The sequence below is a fragment of the Thalassophryne amazonica genome, chromosome 19 (assembly GCF_902500255.1).
Source record: "Thalassophryne amazonica chromosome 19, fThaAma1.1, whole genome shotgun sequence".
NCBI classification, from domain to species: Eukaryota; Metazoa; Chordata; class Actinopteri; order Batrachoidiformes; family Batrachoididae; genus Thalassophryne; species Thalassophryne amazonica.
In genome coordinates, this window is record NC_047121.1 from 57,955,764 (window position 1) to 57,983,149 (window position 27,386).

The 27,386-nt window shown below is 42.1% G+C and overlaps 1 protein-coding gene and 1 long non-coding RNA gene across 2 annotated transcripts; both read left to right on the top strand.

The window, feature by feature from the left end:
* The first annotated feature begins 1,054 nt into the window (after positions 1-1,054).
* On the top strand, positions 1,055-23,768 carry LOC117532149. Its single transcript, XR_004566797.1, has 3 exons — positions 1,055-1,065; positions 1,185-1,189; positions 22,117-23,768. It is a non-coding gene; the product is annotated as an uncharacterized LOC117532149 (long non-coding RNA).
* Positions 3,396-22,090, top strand: nrde2 (NRDE-2, necessary for RNA interference, domain containing). The gene is made up of 19 exons (XM_034195440.1): positions 3,396-3,507; positions 4,964-5,066; positions 5,221-5,388; positions 7,063-7,203; positions 7,520-7,782; positions 8,777-8,982; positions 11,135-11,359; positions 11,762-11,951; positions 12,341-12,474; positions 13,817-13,937; positions 14,494-14,672; positions 15,130-15,301; positions 16,544-16,764; positions 17,038-17,500; positions 18,783-19,168; positions 19,475-19,614; positions 20,716-20,857; positions 21,203-21,274; positions 21,794-22,090. Exons 1-19 carry the CDS (start codon positions 3,411-3,413, stop codon positions 21,917-21,919), a joined length of 3,549 nt encoding a protein of 1,182 aa, XP_034051331.1. The 5' UTR covers positions 3,396-3,410; the 3' UTR covers positions 21,920-22,090.
* Positions 23,769-27,386: the final 3,618 nt, after the last annotated feature.

A 27,386-nucleotide genomic window follows, 5' to 3' on the forward strand; every position in this document is an offset into this window, starting at 1 on the left:
ACCTAATGTTTAATAGACCACATTTAACTGTTTTAGTCTGTGGTGCAGTTGAAGGTGCTATATTGTTTTTTCTTTTTGAATTTTTATGCTTAAATAGATTTTTGCTGGTTATTGGTAGTCTGGGAGCAGGCACCGTCTCTACGGGGATGGGGTAATGAGGGGATGGCAGGGGGAGAGAAGCTGCAGAGAGGTGTGTAAGACTACAACTCTGCTTCCTGGTCCCAACCCTGGATAGTCACGGTTTGGAGGATTTAAGAAAATTGGCCAGATTTCTAGAAATGAGAGCTGCTCCATCCAAAGTGGGATGGATGCCATCTCTCCTAACAAGACCAGGTTTTCCCCAGAAGCTTTGCCAATTATCTATGAAGCCCACCTCATTATTATGTATAGATCTTTTATTCACAAAGCCTGATTGTGTTTCATTAATAATAGTGTCTATTTTCTTTTTAAGTCTATTAGTATAAGTAGTTTATAATCATTATTAAGAAGTGAGATTGGGCGATAGTTTTCTAGTATTTTTGTATCTTTATCTGGTTTGGGAATTAAAGTGATACCTTGTTTCATGCTTGTTGGTAGAGCTAAATTATCTATGGCCTCATTAAACATTTGAAAGAGTAGGTTTCTGAGTGATTTCCAAAAATGTCTATAGAAGTTACCAGTTAGCCCATCAGGACCTGGAGAATGATCAAGTTTTAGGCACATAATTGCCTTGTCAAGTTCAGTAAGGTTTATGTCTTGCTCACAGTTTTCTTTAAACTCATCATCAATTTGTGGGATATGTTGTTTAATTTGTTTCAGAAAGCTTTCAGCCTTTGGAGCCGAATAGGAGGTGGTGTACAGATTTTGATAGAACTTAGTAATTTCATTTGCAATAGATGTTTCATTAAAGCATTCCTCACCATTAATCACTAAAGATTTTATTGTTTTACGTTCTTGTCTCTTTTTTTCTAATCTGCAAAAATAGGCAGTGTTCTTTTCACCCTCCTCCATCCACTTGGCTCGTGATCTTATGTAGGCTCCTTGGAACTTTCCTTTCATATATTTTATCTAATTTTTCTTGTAGTTGTAGAAGTCTTATCTTATCATTCTCTGATATTATGGAACACAGGGTAATGGCAAGTATGTATTTTACAGTGCAATCTTCTTCCATGTTATTCCTCTTTTTGAGTTGCTTACTATAAGAGATTGAGTATTGACGGATTTTATATTTTAAGAATTCCCATTTTTGAGTAAATGATACTAGGGATTCATCTTTTAAAATGATTTGTGACAGAAGTCATCGTGAAATAGTAACCTGGAGTTAAATTTCCAGTACCCATTTTTCCTGACGGACTGTGGGAGAGGTGTTACAAATAACTCCACACAGCAGTGATCAGTGAGAGGTGCTGGTAGTATTTTACATTTTGAGGTTTGATTGGCTATGTCATCACTTACTAGCCAGTACTCAAGCCTGGATTTTGCTGAACCGTTTGATTTAAACCAAGAGTATTGTCTTTTATCAGGATGACTTTGTCTCCATGGATCTGTAAGATTTAAGGAAACGCAGTAGTCCGTTAACATGAGATTAAGGTGAGGAGTGTTATATTTACTGGGATGTCTGTCAAGCCAGTCATCTTTAACCATATTCCAATCTCCTCCTAAAACAATGTTTTCTGATGCATATTTAATTCTGAGTTGAAATAGCACTTCCTGTATTGCAGAGAGCAGTTTTCTATTTAGCATAATGCTGCAGTGACCATAAACATTCCCTAGTATTAAAATAGCTTCAAGTTGAATTACTGTTTTAATCCAGTGGCCATTATCATCAAATTTTGTACTAACTATTTTCCCTTGGCAGTTGTTGAATAAAACTGCTACACCAGCTGATCTTAAAGTCCCATGTGAAAAAAACATTTTGTCCCCCCATTGAGACGTCCAAATTTTTTCATCCATTTCATTTAAATGAGTTTCCTGTAGTAGAATGCATTGTGCTTGTCTACTTTTGCAGTATAAAAACAGAGCCTTTCTTTTGACACTATCCCTTAGACCTCGAGTATTAATTGTCAGTAATTTTAAGTTGCATTTTAGTAGCATTGTTGCTCACACACATACATACACATACATATATAAAAGCAAAAAGTTGTAGAAGGTCGGTAAAGTTTTACTTTAACTAAGGAGAAACTTTAGGCAGGTCCCTAACAAACGTGGAAATTTGTCCATCTAAAAGTAACATTGTGAATATCAATTGAACGTGTTAGAAATTTCATTAGAACAAACTGGATTGAAATGATTTGAATAATTTGAATGTTTTCAAGTCTAAGGTGCTTATATTTTCGTTTTTAGGCTGTAACTATGCGGCCGTCAATGACTGCAGTGTGGCCTTTGTAAAAAGCCACCTTATTCTGTGAATTGGCCAGTTTTATTATTGGCCAAAGTTTCTCTCGAGATAGCAGATCTTCCTTGATGAAATCCTGGACAAAGCGGACTCCTCGATCCTTGCAGACTGGTGAATCCTTGGTTGATTTCCAAACTGCATCTCGATGAATTCTTCTTACAAACTGGATGATGACCTGGCGGCTGCGTCCATTCTCCCTTCTTCCGACGCGGTGCACGGAGTCGATCACGTCTCCGATGTTGTCAGCCCACTGTGGGAAGATTTTCAGCAGAAGCTCCTCGATTTTCTCCCTGATGTTTTCGCCATCTTGTTCTTTGAGACCGGATAGTCGAAGATTCCAGCGTCGTTTGTAACGTTCCACTTCTAGAACCTTTTCTTTCAGAGCAGTGTTTTCTTTTTTCAGCTCTTTGCATTCGCATTCCAGAGTTTCGACTCTCGAGCAGCTTTCCTATTTACCTCGACATGCTGGAGTAGCTCGGCAAACATGTTTGACTGTTCTTTCACTTGCTCCGTCAAGTCATCTACTTTGCTTTCAACTTTCCTCAGGATTTTCACCATGTCAGCAAACGTGAATTCCATACTGTTTATTTCCAACTCTGTGTTTAATGTCGTCTTCTCGGTGTTTTGTGCCAACTTCTTAGCAGGTGGTTGTTTGGTGGGAGTGCTTAATTGTCGTCTGGTTCTGCCCTGGTTGATGGCGTCCATCGGGGTGGCCTTCTCCGGAGATGCGGCGGCAGCGCGTAGCTATGAAAGGCTAGCGAATCTCCCGCCTTTACGTTTGTTTTGTCTTTATTTGCACACATCATTTTATTCACGTACCTTTCTTCACTGGTAGACAGTGATTCCGCAGAGTTCACAGCGATTTTTTTTTTGTCAAAAGAGGACAGTTCTAGTCTAACGTTGGGACCCAGACTTACGGAGCTCAAAAATTTGCTTGTGTCCTATCCGCCATCTTGCCCGCGCACCGGCGAACATGGATTTTGCATGCTAATCCGTCGCAGACTCCTTCGTCTTCGGTGTCACGTGATCACAAATAATGACGTTATTATGGTGCGACCAGTTGACTGTCGTCATGGCGCTGTTTCCAGCGTTTTCAGAAGTAAATACAGTCAAAAAAGGAGATTCAGCTCAAGGTGAGTTAACGGTTCATTAGACGTGTGTCCGCGCTCAGACTTTTTTTTTATTTATTTAGTCATTTGTTGCTCCTGAACGAAGAAACGCGGCTTCAGGTCGTCGGTGTTTAAACGGATGCGTCACTGAACCGCAATTTATTTATTTGTTAAAGTCTCAAAGTGAACAAATGTTACAGTTACAGGAAACACGGTTGTTTACACCGCTATAGGACGATGGCGTACAGTTTTTTGAAAGGCTTTTAAACAGAAATCTTTAACAGAAATCACCACTTCTGACCCAACAAAACGTAAACAAACATTTAATTTTAACGAACATTTAACTTTATTTCTGATTAATTAACGTTCATTTGTGATTAACTTTAGATGTCGTTAATCCCGGTTTCTGTGAATAAAAGTCCTGCCATATACATTATGGCATTATGGCTCCGGAACTGGGCAGCCATCTGTATTGCTTTTACTTGGACACCAAATAAAGGGGATTTCACTGATTAAAGGTTAAGATCAACTTTATTTATCCTGAAGGAAATTATTTTGCTCGTCTACTTGCCTGAAGAGCTGAACTAATTAAAATCTGCAGGTTTAGTGGGTAGATGGAACAAATATGTGGGAGGACTTTTACTCTGAAGTCGGTGTTATCCACCTCTGTTTTCCAACTCTTTAAAACTCGTCTGTTTCCAGATATGATTCTCCAGGAGGGTGAAGGCTGTCAAATAACTTATCACCAAAGCCAAATCCCTGTCCTCTGGAGGACTTTTCCAGCCACCTATTTATTCTGTAGTTTTACTGTCTGGTTGTCAAACTTGGACTCTAACCAGTGACTTAAGGTGGAGACTGGATGTCTTTGGTACTAGGTCTCCTTGGAGGATCCTTGGATCCCGCTAGAATGACTTTCTGTCAGATGAACAGTTACTTTGATGTGACTCAGATGAGGAGAATCACTGATGCTGAAGAAACATCAGTTATCACATTTTGTCTATGTAGTGCGTTTCTCATCTGGCTGCAGCAGATGGATGGTAACATTCTGGTTTTCTGCCTGGGTGCTTGCCTCCAGGATATGATTCAGTTGTGCATTGTGGTAAATGCGGTGACAGCAGTGCATGATCCCTGATGAGCAATTTCCTGTCCAAAATATCAAAATGCACCAAACAATCTTGTGAAGAACATTTTGACAGAATGGTATGGAATGTAATAGACTGATTGTACACACGTTCAGTCCTTTGAATAAAGGACTGACGCCATCAACTGATGCCCCATGCACCCGGGGCCCCTAAGAAGGGTAAACAATTTCAGGTGAATACATAAAAATGACTTCATGCTACTTTCCCTATATTTGGTCAAAATCGCTCTTTTGTCCAAAGGACTTCAGGGTCTATTGACACTTTTTTTTATTGCACCCACTAGTGGTTTGTCGCTTGTAAGCATGATTTAAGTGTGTTTCCTAATTCTATGATTTCAGAATTGGACTGGCTGACCAATCGTAGTTTTCGTTCTCAGGACGCTGTCTACCTTCATAATCGATGTTTGGAGGTCAGTGAGACCCAAGATGACCAGGAAACCAGGTACCGGTTCTGTGCGCTGCACGCTAACATGAAAAAAATGTTTTTAACAGTAACTGTAAAAATAATTGACAGTGCATTTTTTTTAGCTGACGCTTTACAGCTGATGCTTCTGTTTGACAGATTTTTGTTGTCTTAATCTGTTTTTGGTGCCTAGTGTGGATGCAGTGGCGAGGTCTGAAGAAGAAAATGGTGCACCACAGGCAAAGAAAAAGAAGAAGAAGAAAAAAAAGAAACACAAAAAGAGAAGTGGGAGGGATTCCAGCAGTGGGTCAGATTCTGAAACCATCTACCCAAGTGACCTCCGAGATCAGGAGACGGACCGGTATGATGCAGGATGACATCATATTTAATGTGTGACTTCACACTAGTACAAGTATCTGTATAGTTTTTTGACAGGTTTGTCTTCTGTCCATTGGACCTTAAGCCTACTGTTATCTGTTCTTCTGTCACTAAACAAATTATTTCAGGCTTCAGTTTGGTGAATGCCACGCCTGTTTCCGCCTACATTTTTTAAAATCCCGTCCACACAAGTACTGTTTTGAAAAATTCTCCGTCCACATAAAAACTCCAACCACATTGTAAAGTGCTGTCAAGAACACTTCAAAGCTACAGGTGCGATGTACGCTAACCATATCAATCAGAAGCTGGAGAAAAAAAGAAGACGCATCCATGCATAAAACATTAAACAGAGTTTCTTAAAATCTTCACCTTAGAACAAGTTTTGCAAAAGCTTAATTTTCCAAAATACCTGTGTTTTGTGGACAGGGCAGAGGAGAATAATTATTTGTACACCTCCAGGCTAACCATTGACCTTTTGACCACTGACCTGCTTAAATGAATCGGACGCAGTAATGAAAAATCTTGCAGTTCTTTGAATGGCTGCTTAAGGGTACCTCCAAAAAAAAAAGACTCACTCCTGGCAGACCAAATTCACTTTATATCTGGCACCAAATCACATAGTAAGACCCACCACTACTACCACTACCACCAAGTGAGCAACAGTCATAAAAAAACCTCATGCTGGCATTTATTGATTATATGAATATGCCTTGAGTTGGCTGGACTCAGAGAGAGGACCCTCATGTTAAAATGTCCAATTTTAAAGCCTGATTACAGCCTGGTACAAAAAAAATAACCAAAACTAGTTTTGTTTTCTGTATCTAGTTTCCCTGTTCAAACTGTACCAGGGTGAATTTTCTTTGACTTTTTACAGCTGGTCACTTTAACATATTTTAAGCCATTAAGTTCTGTATAATTAGGGGTGTGGTCACTTTGAGTGACATGTATTGTGCATGATGAGCTTAGCCCAGCGCCTTGCTAGCAGAGACTGCTAGCCATGGTCGTTAGCTGGTGTGAGCTGACTGTCCTTTCCAAGCATTTTATTACAGATATCTCATCATTTGGCTTTCTGTGCAGTTAATTGTCCTCGTGGATCATCTCAGGCATCTTTGCCTCTATATTTTTGTCAAGTGAAATCTATGCGTTATTTAAATGTTACGTTAGCATGTATCAGTAGCTCCATGGTGACTGAGGTAATAATCTGGTCATAATTATTAATACCAGCATCCAGTCCCCAAAATACACTTTAATAAAACACGCAAACCTGCTGGGTTAGCCTGCTAGCTTTAGCATGTTCATCACCTCTGAAGTGGAATTGTATTTGGGCTTCAGTCATCCCACTCAGGCTCCACTTCTTTACTCATTTATGGGCTGGCCAGGATGTCTGCGGAGTAAGCTCTGCCAACATGGTGGCACCCAGAGCTTCAGCAGCGCTGTTCAGAAAACCCGCGGCCAGCATCACAGAGAGTTTGTCCCATGTTTTTACAGTCTGCGGTTCCAGCATCCAAATGTCAAACACAAAACCACAAACATGGTAAAATGAGAACTTCACCATTTTTGAATTCTTGACCTGACCTCAAACCGATGGCGGGTTTGTTTGTATGTTTGAGGTGACACTTGCTCTGGACTTACGGTCGATGTCACATCATATTTTTAGGCCTCAGGAGACTCTGTCATCAGGTTCCTTCTCCTGGTTGGATGATGTGCAGTCTGCAGCACAGCACCCTTTCTGTATGGACTCAAAACCAGATCAGGCCAACTGGACCTACAAGTCTCTGTACAGAGGAGATGTTGCCAGGTAACACACACACACAAGCACACATGCTGGAATCTCGGTTCGCTGAGAATGAGGCTGGGATTTTTAGGTTGGAACGCTGGGTCCAAGTGATCCCAACCACCTTGATGTCACAGTGCCACCTCTGGCTATCTGACAGATGACAACACAACAGCCAAAATTAGCAGGTGGTGCTGGAGCGTCATGACATTGAGATAAAACTAACAAACTCACAGATTAGCCTCAGTGACGGTAAAACCTCCTGGTCAGATGTCAGCACTGTCCATGTTACACTGATGTTGCCATGGTTCTTGAGGTCATTAAAGTATGTGTGTTGCAGGTACAGGCGGAAGGGTAGCTCCTTGTTGGGTCTGGACCTTCGGACTCAGGCCGTCAGCTGGGACAAGTCCGACTCTGGTAAGAGACGGAAAGACATGCGCAGGAAGAGTTTGGAGCACAGATACTTCTCTGTGCTCAGTCGCCAGCTGCTGAGGTCAGAACCTCGCCTTCCTACATTACCCATCCCTGATTCCAGTGATGTCATCAGGTCTGAGTCTTATCTGCCTCTGGGTGGCGATGAACAGGAAGGCAGCAGAGATTTGGGTGAGTTTGAACCACAGCAGGGCACTGAAGAGAACTAATGAAGATCAGAGTGATATCAGAGTCAGACTCTTGAATCTTTAAAGTTTAGTTACTATTTTTTTATTTTTTTTTATTTCATGAAACATGAATGTTTGTAAGTTGTCTACAGTAATTAAGATGAAAGCCTAGTGTCCACATGTTCCCGTTAGTTTCCAGGTGGGCTCCAGATAGGAATCGAGAAGCAAACAGCATCTGAAGCTGCAAAACAAGCTGAACTGAAGCTGGCAGTGACCATGCCACTGGTGACGACACCTATTCACGAGATGTAATATTTTGCCGCCTGCTTGCTGCGCTTCCATGGTGAGCTTTAGGATAACAGATCAGATGCACATCTGCATCAGTGTTCAGTACAAATCTAATGCCGTCAGCTTCCAGCAGGATTCCCGGGACGGTGCAGATGGCCAGTTAAGCTACCGCAATCTTGCCGGTGGCACGGTTGGGTTCGTGTTGATTTCTATCTGTGTCGAAATTTTGAACCATCCAAAATTTTGTTCCAAATTGTCCCAATGATCCTGGCACTCCAGATGGTGGGCGACACACTCCAGGATGACCATGTATGCTTGCAGATGGATTGCGGCAGGGTTGTGATTATCCTGTGAGTTTGCCGTTTTGCTTTTTTTTTTTTTTCTATCAGGAAACCAACTACAACCTAACAGGACGCATGTGGACAGGGGGTTTAAGTCAAATCTAGTTTGCACCAAACAGGAAATGAACAAATTCAAATTTCAGAAGCTGTAAAAAGTCAAATTTTGAAATTTAAAAAATTAATTCAGCTCTTCTATCTTAAAATTGTAAATACATGTTTCATTTTTTTTTTTTTTTTTTTTTTTTCTTAATAAAAAATAAACTGATTTGTGTGCCCTGTGACCCGATCCCAGGTAAGCGGTTGAAGATGAGTGAGTGAGTGATTTGTGTGCTGGATGTATTTTGGTCTAAACCATCACACCTCCATCAGGTACCAGAGGGTCAGAAGTGAATCCACTTGGTGTGTACGACTCTTCTACTGCCCTCTGGCTGCAGGGGAAGGGAACCCAAACCCAGACGAAACACCAGAAACCGGACTTGCACACTGATTTGAGTCGGAGAACTGAAGAGTTTAATAGGCAGCTGAGAGAAATGCCGACGGACACAGAACTGTGGATAAAATTCATCCGGTACCAGGTACAGACTTGAACAAATGTTTTCACTGTAGATTCACTGTTTTTTGATTGAATGATTGTTTTATCATTTAGCTTATAAATTGTCAGTTGAGTTTGGAGCTAAGACATGCAGGTTAGATGGATTGGAAACTTTAAATTGTCTATAGGTGTGCATGTGGGTGTGAGTGTGTTTGTTTTTCTATATTTGGCCCTGCGACAGACTGACATCCTGTCCAGAGTGAACCCCGCCTTGCGCTCTATGACTGCTGGAATAGGCTCCAGCTTCCCGCAATCCTTAATTGGACTAGGCGGTTTAAGATGAGTGTGTGAGAGTTTAGAGCTGATCTTTGTGTAATCAATGGATGACCTGACTGCAGCCTGAACAACCTGACCTAACCTGACTACAGCACTTAAGAAGCTAAGTGAGGAGTCAGGTATTTGGGTTTGTGATTGTTCTGGATCAAGATGAAGATCCAGGCTTATGTTTTTGAAGATTTTATGAAGCTATGATGTCAGCAGAGAAGGTGGCTAAGCGGTTAAGCGTGCTTGTTTCCAGTGCGGAAGGTTCCTGGTTCAAGGCCACCCCTGCCCATGCTCTGTGCATTGTGGAGGTCTGTCAGGAAGGGCATCTGACAATTTGTGTCAAATCAACATGCAGATCCACCTTAGATCGGCTGTGGTGACCCCAAGTGAAAACGAGGGAGAAATCGGAAGGACTGTTCTATGGAATTATGAGGTCAGAGGTGTTTGGTGTTCCTGATATCTTTGCAGGATATTGAAGGTCCAAGTCTTTAGAGTCCTGGTGCTTCCAGTCTGGTTGTGAAACTTGGACTCTATCCAGTGACCTAATGCAATGATTGAATGTCTTTGGTATGAGGTATTTGTGGTAAATGAGTGAGGGATCAACAGCTGCAACATTTTGGCCATAAACATGGTCCATCACACAGGTGCTGAAGACAGTAGAGCTGGTGTCACTACTGTCTGTAATCTTTGCCCTTCACTCTTGCAGATAAACCTCCTCTTTGGCCTTACTCTTCTCACCACCTCTTTTCCTTGTAACCACACTATTCCACTCTTTCATTCACAAACGTGCTCGGTCTTGCTCCAATTGTCTTTCATTCCCCTTCTCTTCAGAGTGTATCTCCACCTCTCCAGGCTCATCTTAACCTGTTCTCACTACAAATCACAATGTCATTTGCAAACATCGTAGTCCATGGAGACTCCTGTCTGATTTCATCTGTCAACCTGTCCATCATCACTGCAAATAAGAAAGGGCTCAGACAGAGCCAATCCCACCTCCACCTTGAATGCATCTGTCATTCCTACCATGCATCTCACTGCTGTCACACTGTCTTTGTACATATCCTGCACTACCCTCATATACTATTTTTGCCACTCCAACTTCCCCATGCAATACAGCAACTCTTCTGTTGACACCCTGTCATAAGCTTCCTCTGTTCAGTAGTTGAGCAGTTGTCCAGCATCTCTTCACCACCGCCCAGCAGCTGTCTCATTTCCTTTCTGGACATGAAACAAAACGTCAGATGGTGCAGAAAACATATTTTGAAATTCAAAGTCGGCCTACAAACCTCTATTTGATGATGTCTGGCTTTGCTCAACCCTGCCTTCACCTTATCATCTTCAGTTTCTTTCAGCTTGCAGTTCCTGCATAGAACAAAATCCAGCTGTGTGTGCACTTTCCTCCACTGTTATGCTTCACCCTGTGCTTTTCCTTCTCCTTAAAATACATACTCAAAAGCTGTTTCTATCCTTTTTGCAAAAATGCCCTTCTATGTTCCTCTCCTTGGTACTGTGTCTACCCATGACATCCTCATCACCTCTGTTCCCTGCTTCACCATCATGCCCATTGAAGTCTGCTGCTGTCACCAATCTTTCTTCCTTGGGTACATTCTCTACCCCCTCTTTTATCACATTCAAGAATTTAGTTGCATCTCCATCTTAGATTCACCTCTGCCTCTTTTGCAGACCATATGTGCTGATGACATTCATCATCCCTTCACAGTCTTAATATGCTCTTCCATCACCACATTACCATAGCTCCTTCTCTTCTCCCACCCAACTCATGGTACAACAGTTGGAACTCATCTCTGATGTTCCTGGTCTATGTGGATTAGGTGCAGCAGCACTAATTTATATTGTGTTTGGTTCTGCAGGATGAGATGAGCAAAGTTGCATTTGGTGGTGACTACGAACTTAAGGGAAGCAATATAGCTGAGAGTCGCAAGTCCTCCTATCGAGCATTGCTGCAGAAAAAACTGAGCATTGCCGAGCGTGCTCTGGCCACCAACCCGACGAGTGTTGCTCTGCAGCTAGAGAGGCTCAGGATCTGCCAGGAGCTGTGGGAACCCGCGGCCCTCTCGAAAGAATGGAAGAAACTGGTCAGTGCTCAGCTGTGTTTGTAAATAGACCTCACTTAGTCTACAAAATAATGCTGTTTTCCCCCTCAAATATATTCATTTATTGTTCAATATTGAATATTTACACCACAGCGCACAGTGGACCTGGGAGGAATTGGACTTGGTTGAAGGCCAATGTGTTTGATCCCGGAACCACTCAGACGTTCATTATTGGTTCTTGGATTACACTGCCCTATATATTTTCTCTATTACTCACAGCTTGACAAGTGGTTATATTGTATGTTTAGAGTCTCATAAATACTGTTTGCATATTTCTGGGTTTGACTTTTTCTAGCATGAGTTCATGTTTAACAAAGCTGTGATTTGGCTAAAGCTCATTTTATGAACCAGTATTTCAAACAGGTTGTTTCTGGTATGTTTTAGGTGTTCCTTCAGCCAAACAGTGCCACCTTGTGGAGGGAGTACCTGCTATTTACTCAGAGCTACTTCAGCAACTTCACAGTGTCGAAGGTGAACGCAGCCTATGGGAAGTGTCTCAGCACGCTCAGCGCGGTGCAGGACGGCAGCATGGTCTCCCATCCACCTCTACCCGGGACGGAAGAGCAAATGTTGGGTAATAGATGTCCTTATACTCATTGTCAGTCCAGTTACACTTTAGGGTCATGCAGTATGACATTGAATCCACATGTGTAAACTGAGTATGTGTTTAACGTCTAGAATCTCCCATGTGCTTTCTAGCAAATGTATTTAGGTTTTTCACTGCGATGAAACTTTCCTTCCTTTGGTTGTATCAACAATTCTTATATTTGGGTAGCAAAAATTCACTAAAATTAAATTCAACATGGATTATTCAGTATTATTCAACATGGATTATTTCACCTGAATCCAAGCGATGTATGATGAAGTTGAGTGAAATGTGCTTTGAAACTTCATAGACAAAATACTCCTGTACATAATAAATAATCATCTCCTCTGGACACGCCTTTTTGTTTTTGGTGTCAGGTATCTTCATACAGCAGTGTCACTTCCTGCGTCAGTGTGGCCACTCTGAGAAGGCGATGTCTCTGTTCCAGGCCTTACTCGACTTCACTTTTTACAAGCCTGACAGCGTGAGAGAACTGACCACCAAGCAGCAGGTAGCTGCACTACACCCTCCAGCATATATGGGGAGGTGTAGATGTGTTTAGTGCTAACTGTCTTTGTTATGCTGTTGCATGACCACTGGATTTCATGAGTAGCTGGATGCTCAGCTGTATCTTTTCTGTCTCTGCATGTTTGACAGTTCTTTGCGGGGCTTTGTTTATTTTGTTTTTGGTACTTTGGTCAAAGCGGAGTGTCCCCCCCCCCCCCCGAGTCGGGTCAGCTCGTGGTTTCTTCCTGTGAGGTAGTTTTTACTGACCACTGTTGCCAATGGGCTTACTCTGAGGTTGGTATACCCTTATTGTGGAGTGACATGTTTTGATTTGGCATCATATAAATAAACTGGATTAAATTGAAAGAACCACATTTTAAAATTGTATGTCAGTCCCAGAGGTGTGCCAGGTGCCAGATTCAGTCTGCGTATGCGCTGATGCCCTGTTTTGGATTGGTGACAGCTAGTGCTAAGTTGTCTTGATTAATATTTCTTAATAAAACAGAATTTCAATGTAAACTGCATCATTATAAAATGCTCATGTTCTGGTTTTTCTTCAAATGTCTTGTGCATTTAATTGCAAACAGGTACATTATTAAATTAAATTATTATTATTAAATTAATCAACAACATCGTAGTTTATATATTCCCCCATGGCAGTAAGCTGAATATCTTTGGGTTGTGGACAAAACAAGCATTTGAAAGCTCATCTTTGATTCTGGAAAATGTATTTGATGTATTTTACCCTTTTATGGATTAAACAGCCAGAGCCACATTTGGCTGGTAATATCAGTTGATGTGAGCCTGTCACAAACATAAATGATGCAGAAAAACACTTTTGCTGTTGGAAGTTGTCATTATGTAGTTTGTCCAGCAGGGGGCTCTCTGACGGCATTGTTGACATTACAATCTAGCGTAGCTGGGACTCAGTCACTCTTTGGTCAAATTAACCAGCTGCCGTTCATTTTTAGTCAGAGTGGGTGTTTTACAGTGACAAAAGACAAGTGGTCACTCTGCTGCCAGCTAGGCAGAGCCAAAATAGTCTATTTTATGCAACTGCTGAGTGATGCGACACAGGTTATGGGCTTGATATAGAAATGTTCAGAATTGTTGGCATTTTTTGTGGTTGTATTGGCAGATATATTGGTTCTGTAATTTTTTTTTTTTTTTTACTCCCTAAAATGAATATTGGCCCTCCAAAAAAAATCCATGGTGGTAGAGTTCTACAAGCAACTAATTGATTAATCTGTGGATTTTCTCAATGATTTGATGATGAAAATGTCGGGTTGTTGAGAAGATGATTTCATGTCACAAACAGCAGTGACCCTGTATGTTTTTGTGGTCAGGTGGAGTTCTTTGAGCCGTTCTGGGACAGCGGTGAGGCGCGGGTCGGGGAGCCGGGTGCCAGAGGTTGGAAAGCCTGGATGCTTCAACAGGAGCGAGGAGGCTGGTTACAGCAGAGTTCAGGTAAAACACACACTCACATCTTTGTGTCTAACTATAAACTTGGCTTCACATACAGGTTTGTGGGTAAATTTCTGTGCCCTGAAGAAAAAAAAAGAAAATTCCAGGAGACATATTAATAATACTACAGAATCTTTATTTAATTTTCTCCCTGATCTTGTTGATAACTCATGATGTTCTGTAGATGAATTTAATCAAATATGATTCATGATTGCCTGTAAAGAAACACATAAATCTACAAGTGTCTTTATCAAGAGTAGTGATGTCGCAGGTTTAAACCATCATCTTACAAACTCCTTTTTATTTCACATAACAGGGTTTTGTCCCTTTTGATATAAATTCTGTTCTCGACTGAAACCTGCCAGTCCTTCCGTCTGTGCAAAGACTGAGAGCTGCCGGTCCAAATCGTCCCTGAAACACCAGAGATGCCATACATCCTTAGCCACACCCACTTTACAGTCTTCCTGCGCCTGTGGTGGCGGGCTGATGTGTTTTCTTGTGGTAAGAACTAAAGAGCGAGCGATTGAGTGATGTGATGAGTCTTCCTTTGTTTCTTCAGTGGAGGAGGATGAGGAGGAGGATGAGGAGGAGGATGAGGAGGTGAAGGACCGGAGCCGGCCCCGATGGACGGTCTGGCTGGATGTGGAGTCGTCTCGTGAAGCAGCTCACTGGTTGCCCTGGAGACCGGACAAAGACAAAGGCCAATCGGAAGAGGACTGTGAGGATCCAGACAGACAGGTACTGATGATTCTGGAACCAGGCTTCTGTCTCTAGTCACAAGCCTCGGGCCAGTCGGGTTCCCAAAGTCCAAGTTTTTGGTAGAAATTTCATTTTATTATCAAACAGCTTGTCTGTCAGCCAAAAAACACTTTGCATGACTTTGACCTAAAGATCAGGTTGGATAAACTTTGATACAGCTGATTGATTCCTGGATCAAAGTTTATCCAACCTGAAGATCAATCAGCTGGATCAGTTTTTGATGTGTTGTGGAAGATTTCGCTGCACAGACTCAACATGACCTGTTGTTTGTTTGTTTAACTCTGTGGCTCTACATATTTTGATGCTCTGGTCCAGGATGAAGTTCTACAATTGCAGACGTAGCACTTAAATTACTGAATATAAAAATGACTTGGCTGCAGTAAGAAGAATGTCGAGACCGTTTTAATTTTTTGTTTCTGTCTCTTGCTGTCGTCAGGTTCTGTTTGATGACATCGGTCCTTCCCTCATTTGTCTGTCCACTCCAGAGCTCCGCTTCCATCTGCTCCTGCATTTCTTGTCTTTCCTGGGCCTGCCTGTGGACCCTGTGCTCTCTTCTGCCCCCTGTCAGCCAAGTCTGCTGCTGGAGAACATCTCTCTCTTCAATCAGAGTAAAACATTTCTGCTCCTTAGTTTCCATGTTTTTGTTTAATTTCTTTGAATAGTAAGTCAGTTCTTTTGCACTCGGGGTCACCACAGCAGATCTGATATGGATCTATATGCTGAGTTGGCACATTTTACACCAGATACACATAACATGGAGAACGGGCAGCTATGGCCTTGAACTGGTGACCACCTGCTCTGGAAACAAGTGCACTAATGGCTTGGCCACCACGCTGCTAATGTAAACCTCAGAGACTCTCTATAATCATGTGTTCCTACAGCTGTGTTCACCTGATCGCATCACACAGCCCCCAAAGTTTGCATCCTGACAGCTGATTGGTTCTGAAAGAACATTACAGATGAGAATTTCATCTCACTGATTTTTCTAGTCTGAGGACTGAGGATTGTTTGGTCTGAACTCCACTGCTTTAACCACTAGAATATCACATTTAAATACAGTATCACTTTAAAAATAAACTTTTTTCTTTCATGAAAACATGTTCAAGGTGAAATTTTCCATCATAAAGTGGCAGTGGTCGATCTGCTAGTTTTTAATACATTTGCAACACAAATCAACAAGTTCCTCCAAACTGTAATTTGCTGTTGTTTGCCAGAAGCAGCTCCAGATCTGCGATGCCTGTAATAATTCAGTGAAACCTAAAAAACAGAACTATGTCTGAACAAAGACATTCTTCTTTGTTTTGTCTTACAGCTGCTCCCGTTTTGTTCAGGGTTGCCACAGCAGATCCAGTACCGATCCGCATTAGGATTTGGCACAACAAAACATAAATTATTAATTGATAGTTAGAATAAATCATTTTGTTTGTCTGATCAATGGGCAGCATGGTGACTTAGTGGTTAGCATTGTTGCCTCACAGCAAGAAGGTTGTTGGTTCGATTCCCACCTGGAGCCTTTCTGTGTGGAGCTTGCATGTTCTCTCCACATGCTCCTGCTTCCTCCCACACCCAAAGACATGCAGGTTGGGTGAATTGGAAACTTTAAATTGGCCATATGTGTGCATGCAGGTGTGAATGTGTGTGGCAGACTGTGAGAGACTGGCGTCTTGTCCCAGGTGTACCTTGCCTCAACCACTATGACTGCTGGGATAGGCTCCAGCCCCCCCGTGACCCTTCATTGGAGTAAGCGGTTGAAGATGAGTGAATGATTGAGGTGTAGAAAATGGATGGATGGCTGAATATCTAAATTTGAATCATTTATTGGAATATTTGACTTGTGTGTCCCCTTGAAGGTCATGACCTACAACATCCTCTGACCTCCCACAACCTGCCAGATACTGGGGTCAACTCTGTAGGTCACATGACCACTCTCCAGGGACGTCAGAGCTGGGTGGGGCTTGGAAAACAGGGGGAGAGGTTTGTCACCCATGTTTTCAAAATGGTCCTTCCGGCTCTCCCGGCCGCTCATCGGGCCATCCTGTCGCTCACCTGGTTACGCTACGAGAAACTCAAGGTAACATTAAAACCCAGGGTGTTGGGTTTATTTGGAACCTGCCCTACTAGCCCACCCACTGTGGGTGGACCCCAACCTTAGATCTGAATTTCTTCTAATGTGATTAGTTCTAGTCATGGGTTGGTAACGTCTCCACCGTACTCACGCTTAATGTTTTGAGTTGAATTATGATTTGACACTATATCAATAAATTTAAGTGAATTAAATAATAAATTGAACTGTTTGTGGCATGGGTTTGTCTAACAGATTTGTCATTGTGTGTCTTTGTGTTAGGTTCTGCGCTGTAGCAACAAAAAGAGTCTTCGCTTTCAGGGAAAAAGCAGCAAGCGGGTCGCCAAGCGGCTGCTCAAAGAACCCGAGAACCGTTCCTCGTTGGTTCTGTGGCAGGAGTACGCCCACCTGGAGTGGATCTTGGGCAACATTGATGAGGCACGCAAAGTGTTCTCCACGGCCACGGCGATGGCAGGAACTAAGGGGCTGAGTAGCCCCGCCCTCTGCGAACTGACTCTGTTATGGGCCCAGCTGGAAGTGGAGGACAGTCAGAATGGCGGTGGAGACGTGCTCGCTGACTTAACCGCTTCCCTTGCTGTATGTGTGTTGACCCGTCTAGCAGAAGGAGCTTCCTCTTCATCCTCACCCCCTTCTCCAGTTTCCATCCTGAAAGCCAGAAGGTCATATGATCAGGCTTTGATGGACAGCTTGTCTTCTCTGGACCAACACCATTGTGACACCAGAGGTCCGTTTTCCCATCAACATCCAAGTTGAACACATGTTGAAAATGAGGTTTTCACAACTCTGCCTCCGAAAATCCTAACTAGGGGTCAGCAGGTCAATCCCATCAAGTTTTTGATCAGTTTTTTTGCCCGTCTAGGGTGGATTCCCTTTTGGCCTAGGGACAGGGTTCGATTTTAGCGATTACCCGGGAACCTGTGGCATCCTACTTTGGGGGCGGGCACACAACTCTTTAGACTTGCATTCCCGACTGGAATCCACCTTTTTTATTTCATAACTGTACAGAAATCTATCAAATTTGGACAAAATTTGTGCAGAATTTGACTTTCTGAGACCGACACATACACAAAACGTCATCAAAAAATGTTCTTCTCCTCTGTTTGTAATGCCGCGTTTTATTATACACAGATCAAATGGAGCGTTTTTGAGGGAAGAGCGAACAGCAGCCAGCGGAGAGTTTTTTATATTTCTCTACGTGCGTGCGTGAGCAAATCATCCGTGAAGATTATTTTATTTATTAACTACACAGATGTATAATAAAAGCAAATGGTGACTGGTTTAATTGTATGATAGAGTTTTTGAGGGAAGAGCTGCCTCAGATTCTGAGCTTAATTCTGATTCTGAGGAAGAACACCTTGAAGTGCTGCAGAGAATGGCAGATGACCATGATGACTGCTAATAGATTTTCTGTAATCACAACAAGTGTAATCAGCACTCATGGCAGCCATGATTGTTAATGGACTGGATGTTTAATAAAACATCGGCAGCTGAGATGACCCCATGCCAATCTGCCTGTGCATATTGGCATGGGGTCATCTCATCTTCTGACAAGGTTAGAAAATTTCAAAATTTCAGAAAATATTACTCCAAAGACACAAAAATTCCCTTACATAATTTCATCCTGTCTGATGAAGGGCGAGGCCCGAAACGTCACCTTTGGTGTGTTATTAAAGGCTTGTTTGGGAGCTAACTGGCTGTGCGGATCTCTTTCTTTTTTGTTCTTCCATAATTTCACCCCAAATCTGCCCCAGATATCACCAGAATGCACAATTTGCATCCTTTTATATCAAAATTTTGTTGGGGGCATGCCCCCAGACCCCCCTAGTTGCTTTGCCGCTATGCTGCAAACCCTGCCTAGGGAGACTTGTTCCCCGCAGTGAGACACAGGATCAAATACTTGAATGAGATCTGTAGCCACAAACAGTAAAAATTAATGCACGATTACATGATAAGAGCTTGGCCAGTATATTGTTTAATGATGACTTAATGGTTTTGATCTAATCCAGGACCAGAAGAACTGAGACTGAAAGGTGTGGTCGGCTGTTACGCTCTGTTCCAGTACCTGACTGTGAGCGTCCAGGCTGCTAACTCCATCTACAGCCAGGCCAGGGAGAGGATGGAAGCAACACACCACGCGCTAACATCTGAAGAACACCATAGTGACGAAATGAGCATCCAGCCTGGTGCCGCCTCGGCTGGCTGCAGACGTACCAACAACCGCCATCTTAACTGGCTCACTTCAGAGTGTCAGGCATTAGCAGTACAGCAGGCGGCATTGCTGAGGCATCACTGCAGTATTGGTGTGTTTCCGCTGGCAACTCTGAGAGAGGCGCTGACCTCTGCTCTCTGTGCATGGCCCAACAGCACCCCCCTCTGGAAGATCTACATACAGGTGTGTTGGTCTGTGCATTAACTCTGATGAGCCGAGCTGTTTTTTTTTTCCCTCCCCTCTTTCTCCTGTAGTTTCTCTGAGTAATTCTGCTGCCATGAATACAGCTCACAGCTGGTCATCCAATCAGCTGTGAGTCACCAAGTCTCAGTGTGACTGCAGGCACAGCTATAATCTTTCTATTTCACAACTTGCCAGCGGTCATGTTTGACGCTTGTCCACGATAACTGGCTATTTAACAGTAACTTGACTGTACACCTGCTCCATACGGAGTCTGTAATCATGAACAATGCGAAACCTGTCTTTCAGGTGGAGAATCGTTACCACAGTGCTGGGCGGGCACGGCGCTTCTTTCACTCCATAATCAGAGTTAACAGCAGCGTGTTGCCACGCTTCTTTGCCATTGTTTCTGAACAGCAGAGGAAGCAGCTGGTGGATGCTGCCCAGAGGTAAGAGGTCAAACAGTCCAAACAGGAACTCTCGTACCTCAGCTGCCAAACCTCTTTCTCTGTAGACTACGTATGTTCGTATGTTTTAGCCTGGACATTTTCTCAAAGTATGTCCTCACAGAAACCAGGTGTAATCCAGACTAAGGAAATAAACCTGGTTTATTTAGTAATCCTGTTTTATGGAGCAGGCCCCAGGACAATAAAACTGGCTGGCATTTTCCCCAATGTTTTGTCCCTGTGTCAGGACTCTCACTCAGTGAGGTTTTACTCGCATCAAATCAGGGAACTTGATCAATTTTTTTTTTGTCTTTGGCTGTGGACAGTTGGGAGAAAAAAAAGTCAGCATCAATGCTGGCTTTTTTCCTCCCAACCATGAGCTTTTGTTCTTCAAAGACAATTTCTCAATCCAGGCTGCTAGTGCAAATAATGAAACAGATTCAATAAAAGCACAATAAAACCGGGCCATAACGGGTTTGTCAATGTGGAAACGGCTGAGCTTCCTTAAACAAACAGATATTCATAAAATATTCATTAGATTGGACACATTCACCAGTTTGACCTTTCGATTGATGTGGTTTCTTGTGTATGGATTTTTTTTTTTTTTATTTGTCCTAAAATCAGTGAGCATGTCATTTTGTCTCTGATGACGGGACCATGAAAATTCAGTAAGGTATATGACTAGTCTCACTGTCTTGGAGCTGGCTAACAATAACTAAGTCATCAGCATATTTAATGATGGTCCTGTTGTCCCACCTGCTCTGACACATATTTGTGTATGGGATGCAAAGAAGAGGTGAGATCACATATCCTTGTGGGGAGCAAGTTGATGAGCGATTTTGTCAGAGGAAGTGACTCTTTGTGTCCTGTTTGTCAGAAAGTTAAGGATCCAGCCTACCAAGTTATTGCTGCAGTCAAACTGTTTTAGCAGCCTCGTTGTTAAAATATGAGGTTGAATTGTGTTAAAAGCAGAGGAAAACTCAACAAATAAGTCTGGCATAGGAACCATTTTCATCCAAGTGCATCTCCTGAGTGAAACAATGTTCCAGACCTTTGGTCCAGATCCAGTTCTAATCTCTGTCACATAATATGTGGTCTCTGCAGGTCCTGTTGCCATGACGCTGCCTTGCCCATCCTGCCAGAGAACGGCCTCAGCAACCGCATCCGTGGACTGTTTGAGAGCGCCATAACAACAGAGACGGGAGCTCACTGTCCCTTACTGTGGAGGATGTACCTGCACTTCCTGGTGAGACGATCAGTGAATTAGATCATGATTAGTTGGACTGTTTGTTATTGACTGATGATCCATCAGTTCACGTGTGTTAAAATGTGAAGAGCCTTTGATGTTTTGACAGAAACTGGTTTTAACCTGCTCAACACCAGGGCTGGTTCAGATGCTTCAGACATGTTTTAAACCAGTTAAAACTTGATACTTTTTTAACTGGTTAAATAACAGTTAAAAAGTGGATTTTTTTTTTCCCCCTCATGTTGACCTGAAGGTCACCAAGTGCAGATCCACCATATCTTCACTATAATTTGTCCCATCATCAGCAAACCTGGATCATAGTTGTGTGTGTGTGTGTGTCTTTAGGTGTCAGAGGGGCTGGGGAATGAAGCCAGAGGGATTTTCTACAAAGCTTTGCAGAATGTTCCTTGGACTAAGGTGAGCTTTCCAACGAGATGATGTGCTTCATTTTTTTTTTTTTTTTTTTTTTTTTTTTTTTTTTTTGACTTGCACAGACTTTGTGTTCAGAATGAAGTATGTGTTCTACGGGTCGATCGATTATCAGTACATACAATCGGTCGGCCCTTAGTCTGTATTTCTGTCAGAAAACTCTTAAAAAAAAAAAAAGCCTCTGTTGATGCAGATAAAGTAATAGAACAATATTCTCAGTCTCTCACACAATATGTCATGGAAGCAGCTTTTTACTGGCTCTAATTTCATTGGTCATTTTGAAAGTGGGCATCAAAGTGAATGTAAACTCACCTCGTTTGTTGGACACTTTCACACCAGAAATTAATTATTTGTCTCAGCTGCTTTTGGGGAGTTTGTTTACTTCTTATTAGTTTTTATACTTTTGAAAAAAAAATCACTAAGTGAAGATTAAAAATACGTAAGATTAAAGAGTATTAAAAAGAGTGAAACGTGTGTGTGTGTGTGTGTGTGTGTGTGTGTGATCAGGGTTTGTACATGGACGCCGTGCAGCTGTTTCCTGAGCGGCTGCAGGAGTTTGTCGATCTGATGACGGAGAAAGAAGTCCGGCTCCGGTTGCCATTAGAGGAGCTCGATATTCTGCTGGAGGACTGAATGCACGTGCACACGTCTCATTCACGTTCTGCGTTTGTGCACATTGTTTGTTAGCAGCTTTACTCAGAACCCAAATCAGCCAGTTTTCACCAAGTGTGCTGAAACCTTTTGTCAAACTGGAACAGAAAGCAATTAAACTTGGAGTGACTATCAGGATGGTTTGTTTTAATGGAATGTGTTCTTGATCATATAACCAGTTATATGAATTGGTGAAAATTATGGTCAGTAGACTGATGGAAAATAGTGAACAATGATCATCACAGTGTCCTGGACAGTTGTGTTCTGGTTTTGGCTGGGTTCTATAACTGATTTTGTGCACAGCAAAAGTACTAGAAAGACCAGCTGCAAAGGTGCCACTTGAGAATGAGACTATCCTGATGAAGGATTTGTAAATTATTAATTAGGTTATGACCACTTTACAAAACTTAAGGTATTAAAAAAAACTGAGCAACTCATGTGACTGTTGAAGAGGCTTCAAACCAACTTGGTGGATCAACGGCTCCAACACTGAACCACTTTACTCACCTTTGTCTTATTTAGTCCAAATGACAACTGTTAAGTCCAAACAGGTCAGTTTTATAGTGTTGAGAAGTCATTAGATGACATACAATTCTGGCTCATATTACAAAATGTAATAAATTGAAATGTTAAATAAATTGGAAACATTTTACTGGTGCGCACCTCAAATAGCTGAGGCATTTTTACCTGACCAGAATGACTGTTTGTTTCTATAAATTTGATCAAATCTGGTTAATTAGATTTTATCCCCCACTGGCCAAAGGTCCAAAGGGAGATTATGTCATGACAATATCCATCCATCTGTCTGTCTGTCCAAAGAAGGGTATAAGCGTTGTTAAATCATCTCACATTTTTAGGAGGAATTTTGTGAAACTTGGTACAAGTTCTTGTTACAGATTGGTAATATGCATATTATTATTCAAGTTGGGCCCATTTTTGCCAGAGTTATGGCCCTTGATTAACAAATCCAGACTGTTTCATGAGACGTGCCTGCATACTGAAATCAATTGTCACCTTTTTATTAGAAATTTTGGGAAACTTGGTAATTTCAATTTATTTTCATTTATATAGCACCAAATCACAAAAAGGTTGCCTCAAGGCGCGTCACACAAGTGAGGTCTAACCTTACTTGTGGTACAATTCCTTGTTATACACATATTCTAATATTGTATAAGACTGACACATTTTGGCAGAGTTATGGCCCTTGATTAACAAACCTAGACACTTTTCATGAATTGGTGTCTGCATTCTGAAATCAACTATCACATACCTTGAAATGTTATTAGAATGTAGCAAGAACTTGTATCAAAGCAGAATTTGCCAGCGAGGACATTGTGTTCTTGGATCACTCTTGTTGAGTTCTCCTGCTTAGTGAGCCGTCCAGCTTCATGCCCAAGAAGTCAACCATTGACTACATTCTAGACTTGTGGGCACTCATCAAATGCCAGCTTGAATATCAGCAGTGCTTCTTTGTAGCCTGTGTTGATTTTGGCAAAGTGTTTGATTCAGTTGATCGGACTGCTCTCTGGGACATCCTGAGAATTTGTGGGATCCCAAGAAGCTACTGGACATCAGTCAGCTGACACACACATACTGTGAGTGCTGTGCAAAGTGGAGACTGAGACTGAATTTTGCCAGTGAAAACTGGAGTTCCTCAGGGATGTGTTATGGCTCCTACACTGTTCACTGCAGCAGAACCAGAGTATCTGGATTTGAGATTTCCGTGGATCAAGACTAAGATTCAGACTTTTAGCGACTTCCTGGACTTGCCCATCAGAAGTGTATCTATGCGGTGAAAGTATTGAACTTTCACCGCAAGTGTTGAACTATTCCCCCCCCCCCCCCCCCCCCCCGCTAAAGAATATTTTAGCAATATGTGAACATAACCCAAAGTTTTTGTAAAAAAAAAAAAATGTTGGAAAAATATTTGTTTCCACATCCATGTAGCAGTGCTCTGTTTTTCCTTGTGACTTGGCTCAAAACAGAAGATGGTGCAGTTAATCGATGGGTCTGCCAAACTTCTGTCAATAATATCACAAAAACTGCTGCACTACTTTGAAATTCTGGCTTCTGATCGATACAGCTGGGGATCAGTGAACCTCCTATTTTAGGCGGTGTTGGTGCCTTTTTAAAATTCAAAATAAAACAGGCCCGTTGTTGCTAACCACAGGGTGTCCATCAGGCCACAAGAGGGCACTGTTGCTTGTAGGTATCGGCTCTCAATGAAATAATACACTGATTAAGACTACAGGCGCAGTTTTCAATTTTTCTACTTTGAACAAATTACAGAAAACTTTTCAAAAGTGACCATCTTGTAAATTTTCAATGTTAAAATATGAAAACTTTAAAATTTTTAACTTTTGAATTATTCATTGCATTTTCCAAATATGAGAGTACAAGTACACACTGCACAGTCTTTGACATAGGTGCTGTCAGACTGTGATCAGGAATTTGGTGTATCGGTTCATGCAGCATTTAGACAAGTCTGTGAATCCCATCATATGCGCAGTTCTTGACACCAGGATGTTACAGGATTAGGACCCACTGGTTACAGATGTTACATATAAACTTGTCTGTATAAGTCTGCAACTCCCCAGATATGGACCTATGTACATATCATGTATCTGTACTCTTGAGTCTGGAATAAAGTCATTATTATTTTAATAATACTGCTTTTTTGAAAAACTATCCCTTCAGCTGCTTCGTTTTTTCACGAGGGAATCACCCCACCAGAGCTGCATGTTTAGTTGATTTGGCACAAGTTTTATGCCGGAAGCCATTCCTGATGCAACTCAACATTACATGGAGAAATGTGGTAGCAGTGGAGTTTGAACTGGGAACCTTCTGCACTAAAACCAAGTGCACTAACCACTTGGCCAGCACACCTGCTAGTAATATACAATCGAAATGACTTATGATAGTTGGTGACTCTTAAAATCAATACGTACATCTCCTTTTTCACCTCACACTCTTTTTGATTTACACTCCGCACCACAGGACATAAACATGTCTTAACTGCCCAGTCAGGGGGCCTTACACTTAATACTTCTAATACTGGAGTTCCTTTGGGATGTGTTCTGGCTCCTCATATATTAGTCCTCTTTTAGAATTTTCCTCATCTGTATGGTTTAACCAGTACAGTACATAGAAGGTCTTAATTACTTGAAACCCTCTCACAGAGAGGGACCAAGCAGGTCTCGGTCTGGGCTCTTTGTCCTACTCCCAGTGATTGACATAACTTACAATTATATTCTGTCAAAAGATGGCTCAGCCGCAGATCTAATTAAATGTTGGAAAATTTTTCACAATCAGTCAGGAATAGAGCCTCTTGATCTTTTCAAATTGCCATCATACGCAGTAACTTGAGGCCACAGATTTAAACATTTTCACCAATACTCTTCCACTAATTGTACTTCTCGTTCTTTTTTTTTTCCATAAATCATTGTTGCACTTTAGATGAGTTTCAGCTCCCTTGACAAGTTCAAAACTGCTTTGCATACATCTGCATGAATGACAAAATATATGATTTTTCAAACTAAACACAAATATGACGACACACTTTAAAACTTTGACCAGAGTCTGAAGCGTTCTTGGCCAAGTGACCTGTAGGTGGCGCAGTTTTCAATCGGCTCTGTGTTTCCCGTTGCCGACCGTCATGACTGGGCTCAAAACGTCAGAAAGTCTGTAAGTGGTGACAGTTCACACCTATGACTAAGTGTTACTGTGGGCGGAAGTAGGAACGCCCCCTTTCCCCCGCATTCATTCTCGCGCCATGTTTGGGATTTGATGGATTTGACGCATTGCAGATTGCGGCAGCCCAATCAGCGACTTTATCCGATTTTGCGGGTTGATCCGTCCAATCAGCGATTACTTCAGAAAAGGCGATCTCCTGCGGAGCCTCTCCCTGCTCTCCATACAGTGTGCTGCTCTCCTGCACCTTCAGGTGTAATATTTGTAATATCTCCTTCCGCCTATAGGAAAGAAAATAGTCCATCACTGTTGACCGACCTTATTTTAAACACTAAAATTCTAAAAACTTGTGTGTGTGTGTGTGTGTGTGTGTGTGTGTGTGTGTGTGTGTGTGTGTGTGTGTGTGTGTGTGTGTGTGTGTGTGTGTGTGTGTGTGTGTGTGTGTGTGTGTGTGTGTGTGTGTGTGTGTGTGTGTGTGTGTGTGTGTGTGTGTTATGGGAACGCGGTTGAGGAAGCATTAATGTTTGGTAATTTGCTTTCAAAATTACATTTTATGTATATTCTTATTAAATGCAGAGACTTAAGGTCTTGTCTCAGAGTGATGCTGAAAAACTAATTCATGCATTTATTTCCTCTAGGCTGGACTATTGTAATTCATTATTATCAGGTTGTCCTAAAAGTTCCCTAAAAAGCCTTCAGTTAATTCAAAATGCTGCAGCTAGAGTGCTGACGGGGACTAGAAGGAGAGAGCATATCTCACCCATATTGGCCTCTCTTCATTGGCTTCCTGTTAATTCTAGAATAGAATTTAAATTCTTCTTCTTACTTATAAGGTTTTGAATAATCAGGTCCCATCTTATCTTAGGGACCTCGTAGTACCATATCACCCCAATAGAGCGCTTCGCTCTCAGACTGCAGGCTTACTTGTAGTTCCTAGGGTTTGTAAGAGTAGAATGGGAGGCAGAGCCTTCAGCTTTCAGGCTCCTCTCCTGTGGAACCAGCTCCCAATTCAGATCAGGGAGACAGACACCCTCTCTACTTTTAAGATTAGGCTTAAAACTTTCCTTTTTGCTAAAGCTTATAGTTAGGGCTGGATCAGGTGACCCTGAACCATCCCTTAGTTATGCTGCTATAGATGTAGACTGCTGGGGGGTTCCCATGATGCACTGTTTCTTTCTCTTTTTGCTCTGTATGCACCACTCTGCATTTAATCATTAGTGATCGATCTCTGCTCCCCTCCACAGCATGTCTTTTTCCTGGTTCTCTCCCTCAGCCCCAACCAGTCCCAGCAGAAGACTGCCCCTCCCTGAGCCTGGTTCTGCTGGAGGTTTCTTCCTGTTAAAAGGGAGTTTTTCCTTCCCACTGTAGCCAAGTGCTTGCTCACAGGGGGTCGTTTTGACCGTTGGGGTTTTACATCATTATTGTATGGCCTTGCCTTACAATATAAAGCGCCTTGGGGCAACTGTTTGTTGTGATTTGGCGCTATATAAAAAAAAAATTGATTGATTGATTGATTGACTTAAAGCACTTTAAAACTATGCTTCATGGCCCAGGTGCATGCTGGGAGCAAAATGACATATAAGAATTACTGGGATGGGAATAATTACACTTTTTCAACTACATGTCTTTAAACAAGTCAATAGATGTCTACATGAACATTTCCAAGTCACTGAATATGTCCTGGATTTCATTTACATCAGTCATAAAGAAATGGAGATTGTTCCCAGGTTTCACCTTTCTGGACGGAAGTCATAAGCAC